At 42.5% G+C, this 9,127-nt stretch overlaps 1 protein-coding gene across 1 annotated transcript in view; it reads right to left on the bottom strand.

Annotated features, from left to right (window-relative positions):
- STX8 (syntaxin 8) overlaps nucleotides 1–9,127 on the bottom strand; it is a gene marked incomplete at both ends in the record, with an annotated part of 16,704 nt that overhangs the window by 1,500 nt on the left and 6,077 nt on the right. Inside the window, one exon of the mRNA XM_010172434.1 lies at nucleotides 191–315. Within this exon, the coding sequence (XP_010170736.1) occupies nucleotides 191–315 (125 nt within the window). The remainder of the gene's footprint in view (nucleotides 1–190; nucleotides 316–9,127) is intronic.

Here is a 9,127-nt window from a genome sequence, read left to right on the forward strand (position 1 = left end):
CAATGCTTCCAGTTAAAAATATTGCAAGCACAGTACTGCTCCTGCAAATACAGAAAACAACCATCTGGAACTATGATGACTGACATCCCCAGATAATAAAATTTCAGCACAGGTTATTTTATTGACTCTCTAATAAGGGCTCCCCTCAGAGTCCTAGCAAAGGTCATAAAAACCAGAAAGACTCTTGTACCTTCTATGATCCTTCGCTGCTGCTGCCTGAGATCGTCAAAGCCAAGCCCTCTGGTTTCCTCAGGTTCTTCCAAGAGCCATGGGTTGGTTACGCCTCGTTTGACCCCTCCCGTCATTAGGCTAGATCTGAAAATAACTTCAGTAAATAACCTTCAACACAAGACCCGCTCATAGTATAATTTGCGCTTTCGAGACCAGGTGACAGAGAAGTGTATGTATTTGTGGCACTTTGTATTTGTATATATTCTCTGCAATCACAGAGGAAATTAGCCAAAAAGAATCCCACAATCCCCGATAATAAATACATCTCGCAGGCTCCATAACGCTGCCTGGAAGTGGTAAAGCAGGGAGAGAATTAATTTTGCATCAAACAATTAAGTTACATGATGAAATGTATACCATATATTGTATAATATATTCATACTAAATATTGTTTGCATGTAGAACATACAGTATTCAAAACTGCTACAAAAAGAATTGGATTACTGGGAATATACATATTGATGTATCTGCTAAACAATCAAAACACAAACTGGGAAAAACACTGAGGTACAGCCGGAAAGCTTCCAACAGTAAAAGGATCAACATGTTAATACAGATGCGAATCAGATGAGACTACCAATTTTCTGCAATTCTGACCAAAGCTAAAGGAGAGCATTTCTGCATTTCAAAAACTGGAAAGGGAAGTTACACAGTTACTTTCCTGCATTTCCTAATGTGGCATCAACATGAATAAGAAGCCAGGCACACACACTCTTAAATTAAAGTGTAATCAAGTTAAGGGTTTTCTTTTAAAAGAATTATGACTTGAGGTTGTTCAAGAGGTTGTGTTATAGAGACTTCCCTGGTTACAACAGAAAACAAGTTTTCCAAGTCCAGGGCACATAAATTCAAGTAATAAAATGAAATGACATTTAAATATTTTTCTCAATACCAGATTTCTGGTTTCCACCTTTCGGCTTTCCATTGGTTTCTCCTACAAGAAAAACATTATATGAGACAGAAAACAGAATGTGAGACACCTGAACCCCAAACTGCAACTCCAGATTTGGGGTAAGAGTCATCAAAAGATCAGTTCCTCAACAGCAGCACAGAATTAAGAGTTTTTGCTTTCTGCTTTGCTTTTTTTAAAAGTCTGTATTTTATTCTCATTTCACCTTTGCTCTGTTTTTTCTCTAGAGTATTTCCACAAACTAAGCAAGAATAGAGAGCATTTTCAGGATCCTGTAAATTCTCAACATTTTTTAATTACACTAAGACCTAATTATTTTTCAATTTTTCTTTTTTTTTTTTTTTTTTTTTATTGAATCCGGGTCCCTTCTCAGTGAGATACACTGAAATGCAGTACAGTACACACATATGCTCAAAATAATTTTGTGGTCAAAACCCTGTATGAAAAGAAGTAAACTCTGCACAGGTATCAGTGGAGCCAGGAGGAGTTACGGCACTCTGCCGATAGGGCTGCAGCTCCGCAGAAGGATGACTGAGGTTTTACAGCAAGGGTATTCAAACAAAATCCAGAACTTGTGTCTAGGAGTTCCTTGAGGAATTATGGTGAACTAGAGACATCTCCTGGCCATGAGATGAACTAACACTGCTGAAAAATTATTCATCTCCACCACAGGACTTTTGGGGCACCCATAACTCACAGGGACAAATGCCCTTGTCCGTGTTTGCAGTACACCACGCGCTTCACATCACATTCACTGCCAGTTAAATTTGGGAGTGCTCAACTTCTTCTCACTTAAAATTTTAACATATGCATTCCATTTCATCTCAAAGTAATGAATTTGTCAAAATTTAAATAAATCAATAAATATTTTTTTTGCTACAGGACTAAAAAAGTGCTTCTTGCAAATCACAGCATCTCACTTAACCACCCTGATGATGCCAGAACATCACTCCAGAGCAAAACCCAGAGCGCCCCGCTGTGCCAACGACCAGCTGGTCACAGGCAACATCTGACACTGAGGAGCTGGGATTTTTCTGTATTCCTGTCCTCCGCACCTCCATTAAAACTTACAGGTATTTATCGAAGTAGGGAATCAGGCTACAGGTCCACACCCCGGAAACACAGTTTTACACATTACCTAGATTGCTTTGGGGGATTAAACACACTCTTGTATCTTCTAGTATCACAATGATCGCTCCCAGGTTCACAAACCTCAACACAATGGAAGCCTTATACGTCTAAAGATGCAAAGATCCTTGCAGTCCACCCAGTCTGGCAGTTCAATTAGCAAGCACACAAAATCTACGGTTAACAACACCTGACAAAATTACTTAAATAAAGCAAATGGAACATAAAGCTCTTTGCTCACTAAAAAGAGCACTACCTATTTCTGCCTCTTAAAAAAAAGCCAAGGCAAGCAAATTTGAAATAATTTGCACTGCTCGCTCTCCCCCTCCCCTAATAATCTGCCCTATTCTTGTAGGTTGGGTCATGACAACTGGTCTGCTCATTACAATAATCTTTTTGACATGTTTGGTAACTACCTTCCCACACAACACAGCATAACTTTCTACTTCCTCTTATCTTACCATGTTTTGCTTTGGTGGTGTGAAGATTAAAGCTTATCCAATTAGCCACCCACTGCCTCCGCCAAGGTAATCACATAAATCTTTGAAACCGTCACAGAGCAGTGGAGTGTGCAGATACCTTTTGATTATAGGAGCAGATTTAACTAATTACGAGGCTTAGCAATGTGCCCAAGTATAAAAGATGATGGGGTTTAAAATCAGGGAGCTATGTCACTGCTTAACAAGGGAGGGCTTATCTTCCAGAAGGCATTGTTTCACTGGTAATTCTTATAAAACTTCCCAAGTAACTTAGATTAGTCAACCAGCACTTACTTTAGACCAAGGCCACACATTAAAGCTTATGGCTTTAGACGACGGATCAGCAAGACTGAATTTTAAACAAAACCTGGGTCATATGACAATTGGTTGCACGATCACTTGAACATCCTCTTAACGATACAGTTATACAGTGGGGCTCTTTGAAGTGCCCAGAGCACCTCAGCTTGGCTCCACAGGTCAATCTCCAAGGCGATGGTGAAGAAGCAGGGGTATCCCCTCACTTATAGTTTAATGGCTCACACTGGCAGGCAGTATATTTTAGGAAGCAACAAGCTAGTAAATGAAACAAGTATAATTTTAACATACAAAACCAAAGCTCTCTTCCCCTCCAAAAAACCCAGGAGAAGCCACATGAGCACAAGTGTTTCCAAATCCAGTCCAGGTACCTTCCCAGGTGGAGACGTCCCCACAAGAATCGCTCCGGACGGGAAGCCTTCGGAAGGGGCAGCATTCCCTGCAGCTGGCAGACTTCGCAGGAAGAGCAGCGTACCTCATGTTCAAGGAAACACCATGTTGCTCTTGACAGCATTTACCTGCTGTTTGGTTAACTGGTCCCACTGGGTTCAATGACTGATAGCTGCACAACCCAGCTGCCACCCGGGATGCTGAACAGTTGATTTGCAGAACTCAGCTACTTTGCAGCATCTCCAGGATCACTAAGTCCTACCCACAGCTCCCGCACTCGCACCGCAGAACAAGTGTCTCCCAACCACCTCGGTCTTGTGCAGGACAGCAAGTGTCTATGGAAGAGCAGCACAAAGCAACCAACAAGCTGGAAGTGTGTCTGCACAGCTGGACAGGCACATTTATGTTGGAATAACATGTCCACTTGAAATCCTGAGTGTCTGGGTGAGGGGGTTGTGGCAAGAAACTACCCAGAGGAAACAGCCTACACCAGGCTGAGTGTCCCCAGGGAAGGCTGCCTTTCTAACAACGTTTACACTCACACCTCACTCACAGCAGTCTCACCTTCCTATGCAAACTCTCAAAATATACACTGCAGTAAACATTTCCACCAGAGATTAATCTTGCTATCAAATACTACCATCTTCTTCCTACACCATCCTTACTTTCTGTGCAACACAGCACAACAGAAAATGTATTATAAACCAGCTTATATAGTCCTCATCAAAACAATCTTGCCTCTACAGCCCACTTACGCTCCTCAGAAATGAGATAAGAAAGGAGAATTCTCTCTAGAAAGATGCTCCATCTTGTATAATCGCACACAGAGAAAAGGTGAAGGGACAAATCTACTCCAGTGAGACCACTTGTCCTGTTCACAAAACAATCAACAACTCCATCATCTGCAACTCACATCTCTGCCCCTGATGCGATGGACTCCCCCCTCGGTACCATTCAGGGGACTACTTTTGGGGCAAGACACATCACTAAGTTCATGCCTGGACCTCTGCTCTCTGTGTGGTGGCTGAAGTCTGCCTGACCACAAGCAACAGGAACACGAGCCTCCGAGCAGGTCTCAGCTTGGCATTCTTCTCAGGACAGACCCAGCACACCCAGGCCAGAATAACACAGTGACATTGCTGGTACACAACCAACTTGGGCAGGAAACTTCGGGTAGTTTTGATCAAGCTTAGGAGGCAAAACATAAAGCGCAGAGCTCAGCCTTGAAAGTTGCCCTTCTACTGGCATTTTTTCCTGAGGTTAATGAGTGATAAGCTTTAGTAACAGGCATGCTGGCACAATCTGTGAAGCACAGTGCTAAAATTACACAGTTTGACTTACTATTCTCCGTTGTGCTTAAAATATCCATTCTTTGCTATTCCTTATAAATGCAGGTATATGCAGTTTTCTCATAACCACAGTCCTGACATCAGTGAGGCCCTTAAGGAACCTCTGGTATACTCTGAAGGAAGAGAGATGCAAACTTTCCTTTGAACACAGACCAAACTGAGGAGACTTCCCTATCTCACCGGAATCTTCCTTAAGTTTGGGGTGAGCACAACAACACTCAGGTTTTAGCAGGCGCTGTACCTGCTGCTTGTATGAGGGAACACTCAGGTCTGCCCACACTGTAGCCTACAGAATGCTTCCAAGTGACAAATGGGACGATGGAGACAACTCAAGTACAGAGACGGTTCAGTGGATGAGGAGGGTGTTGAGACAGTTACAATCATATTGTCTCAACACTGCACAGGCACATTAAATCTGGAAAATGCTGCCCCAGCCCCTAGATTTGAACTTATGACTCAAGCCTCAGACATTCTCGAGTGTGGGTTTCCATATGGACAGTTCAGCTCCTCTTCTACCCTTTCCATCAATCTCCTAGACACAAGGCTAATTGCACCCAACATCAGAACACCGTAGCTGCAGGCAGGAGGGCTTCCATCAGTAACTGGTAGGGAGGAAGGAAAGCAGAAAGGAGTTTTAAAGGCATCTAAACAACTATTTTTAATCCTGTTTTCCAAAAGGCATTTCCTCTTCCATAAACAACAGCCAGATTAAAGCAGGCATTCGATGCCTATTTAGCATTACACAAAATGCCTGTTTGGAATAAAACCTAAATGCCCTACATCTGACAGAAAAGTATTTAAGCAGAAAAAAATGGTAGCCTAAATTGAAAAAAAAAAATAAATAAATGTACTCTTCTAAAACTTACCTAGGGTGGCTATTATGTAAGGTGTTTTGTGTCCCACAGCTATCAAAAGTTTTCTGCATTTCTGAGAAATTCAAAGAGCAACCAAGAAAGTCATGTTAAAGTACACACAATTTATTTATTCACTGATGACCAACATATACTTCTACATACCGACTACCTTATCAGGTAGAAGGAGGAATGTTCTTGATTCCTTTGCCTCCACAAATGTTTAGACTCACAAAATTTTTATATTGTGATTTCCAGAAGCTCAACATTTCTACTTGCTTTTTGCATTTACTGCTTTCAAGCAGTGTGAAGACCTGGGAATTTCTACTCCAATAAAGTCTGTTAAAATAACCTGCACAGATCTCTTTCCAAGGAGAAAAGGAGGAGAAGCTACTGAAATTACCTACTGAAGACCAGTTAAAGAGACTTTAACTGACCCTACTCAAGTAGAGTCAGGTAAACAGCACAACCTTTCCCCTGGAAAATTCCAGCTGCATCTTAATTAAGGCCGACAATGCCAGAAGGTAAACTAATGCTATACCAGAGTAATGTAGTGCCCTGTGCTATGGCCCAAGTTGTCAGTTAGGATAAATACTCAGAGCATTAAGGCCACTGTACTTCACAATCAGAAACAGCTTTACAGCAGTTTTCAAAGGATATAAAACTCACTGAATGGTGACCAAATATAAACGAAGATTAATTCCAGTGAAACCTTCACAGTTATAGGCCATAGGGACAATAAATATGTGATCAGTGGTGCAAGAAGGTTAATGAAAGGAATGACTGCTGGAAAGAAAAAGACTTCTGAAAATGTGTGCTGTCACATCAGAGATGGATTAGTTATAGAAAACCAATACAAAACCAGAGAAAAGTGTCACTGCTAGAACTTAATCAAACAACATGTGCTGATTTTTCTAATGCAGTGGAAAAAGCTGACTTTCAGACTTCAGACACACTGAAGAGTGGCCTTTGCCACCTACTGAAAGGCAAAGCAGTCTGTTCCAGAAGTCTGCAACAATTTCAGAGAAACCCCAGTGCTGTAAATAGCAGCTTAACCCCACCAGAAGTTGTCAGCAGGGGAGGCAGGGGAGCCAGGCTCCTTCCTGACCAACCTACCTGCGGGTCAGCCTCGGCCGAGAAAGGTTTGACTTACTGGCAGAAGATTCAGGCCCTGGCTACATCTCTGCCTGCACCACTGAAAACAAGACCTACAAGGGAGAATATGGAAGGGGTGTGAATTCACCAGGCAGAGGGTAGTTGGCATAGTTTTATCCATTTTTAATTAAAGAAGTTAAAAGAGAACTATAAAACTTCAAGCCTTGCAACACTAGCAAATAAACACTGTCTCTGATGTTATCTTGTGCTGGAAAATACTGGTTTCCCCGATCATTTCTAACAGAGCTTGAAATTATCATGGGATTTTTATATTTTCCTCCTGTCTGCCTCGACATCTTCACACCAGGGCAGCTCTAGGTTGAATCTTCACCCTCCATCTGCTCCACAGCAGTACCATGCCCACGTTGTCCAGCCACAGCAGGGACGGCCACACTTCAGAAGGTCAGATAAGTTTATGGATTGCTCAGAGCAGGCGACACACAAGAGCTTTCCCACATCATCAGGCACTGCAGACATTTTGCCTGCTTGCCATTTCACATGTTGCGGTTGACTCACCAATAGATGTAAAAGCCAGCACCAATGCATCAACTGGATTTGCGCTGTGCTGTGGAGAACACCAAACCTAGAACTCCTACTGGATGTAATCAAAGTCCACAGCTGTACCATCCACAGCAGGTGCTGCACTGGCAACATCTGGTCACGTAAAGATGACAAACCACAAAGTGAAATGTGTGCTTTGACTGTACCAAACGTCACCCCGGAGAACAAAAGCAAGCAGAAACCAACCTCTGCACCATGTTACTGAACAGATCCTCACAAAATACTAATATACACGTGAATACAGAAAACTACCAGCTGAACTTTGAGTAACTCTTATACTTGCTCCACAACACACAAAGTAAACAAGATAGGGGAAAAAAATAAATCTTATTTTCAACAGTTATGGTAGGACACAACGCTCACATTGGTACCCAAATTTTACCCTACAATGGCATCAAAACTGCCTCTGCCTTTTTCAAGAGCAGAGCACTGAAAAAATACTGGTTCTCAAAGAACATCAGCACAAAGGCTCCCGTATTTCTTGAAAAGTGTAAGCAGCTAAAAGTATATGAAGTTTTGTTCTGTTCTAAGACTGAGAGCTAACATATTGCAAGAAGGTGAGAAACCTTCTCAGGAGGGCTCAAACTCTCTCCCTCCTACAAGTAACCTTACATGTGCAGGGATAAAATGCAACAGAAAAGGCCCAGCAAATACAATACTTTAGAAAATGCCAGCCACTTAGAAGTACAAGCTAAAATTCTTTAAAAATGTATGTATTTCTATCGCATGCCCACATTGGAGAAGTACAGTTGCACTCTTCAGAGGCAGATCTCACTGCACCATGGGCCAGCAGAGGCGAGGGAGCTCTGCTCAGCCACACCGTGTGACCCAGACCACACATGCAGCATTGTGCAGGGCTTACAGGGCAGAGCACAGCCCCTTGCATGACCCACAGTCGGCCTAAGAAGTCTGTGCCTGATGCATTAGAGCTTCCCACACGTCAACAAAATAGGTGCCTGGGCCCAACAGCCCTGATTCACATAAAACTTCCGAGGATGTACAGTCACTTTTTAAAAATATGAGGCTTTAAAACAAAGCTTTACCAATTACAGGCTACACCCGAGGGTAATTTCATTGACCATGGAAACACGGCAAGCTCTGCAAATCAGAGACTGCAGCTCCGCTTCTCTTCTGCACTGTTTTGCAGGACAGAAGATTACTTTAACTGGCCAAGGAAAAATTAGGAAGAGCAAATGCTATTACCTGTGCAGGAATTTAGCCAAAAAGGTAACTCACACACAGAGCAGTATTTAGTGAGCTGCATGGGGTAAGGAGACAGGGCAGTCATGCTCCTGGGTAACAGGGCTTTTCATTTTTTTGCATTAATGTTGGCTCAGGGCTAGTAAAGATCAAAGTATATCACCCAGTGAATCATGAGGATGCTTCTGCAGTTTTCCCTCAACACATGCCACTTCACTCCTGAGCTATCACAGCCCTAATCCTGTGCTAAGGTGGCAGATCTACTACCCATTTGCTGGCAGAGGAAGGAGGAAATGGCAGTTTCATTTTGTTGTCTGCAGCCTGGCTACCGGCTTTGGAAAAAGGCTTCTTTATTGCCACTTTTTCTCCTCTCTCTCCTCCAGCAATTAATTCATTAGGCAATTTAAACACACTGAAATAAAAAGAAGTCTCAAAGAAAAATCAACTTTTACAACATGGATGAAGAGGCAGAAGAGACAGAGCCTCACTATCAGAGCCTTTAGACCACCTGTAGCACATGTAGAGCTTCAGGCTGAACCCAGGATATCCTCTCAACAG

This window comes from Antrostomus carolinensis, unplaced genomic scaffold, assembly GCF_000700745.2.
Source record: "Antrostomus carolinensis isolate BGI_N321 unplaced genomic scaffold, ASM70074v2 scaffold54187, whole genome shotgun sequence".
Lineage (NCBI taxonomy): Eukaryota > Metazoa > Chordata > Aves > Caprimulgiformes > Caprimulgidae > Antrostomus > Antrostomus carolinensis.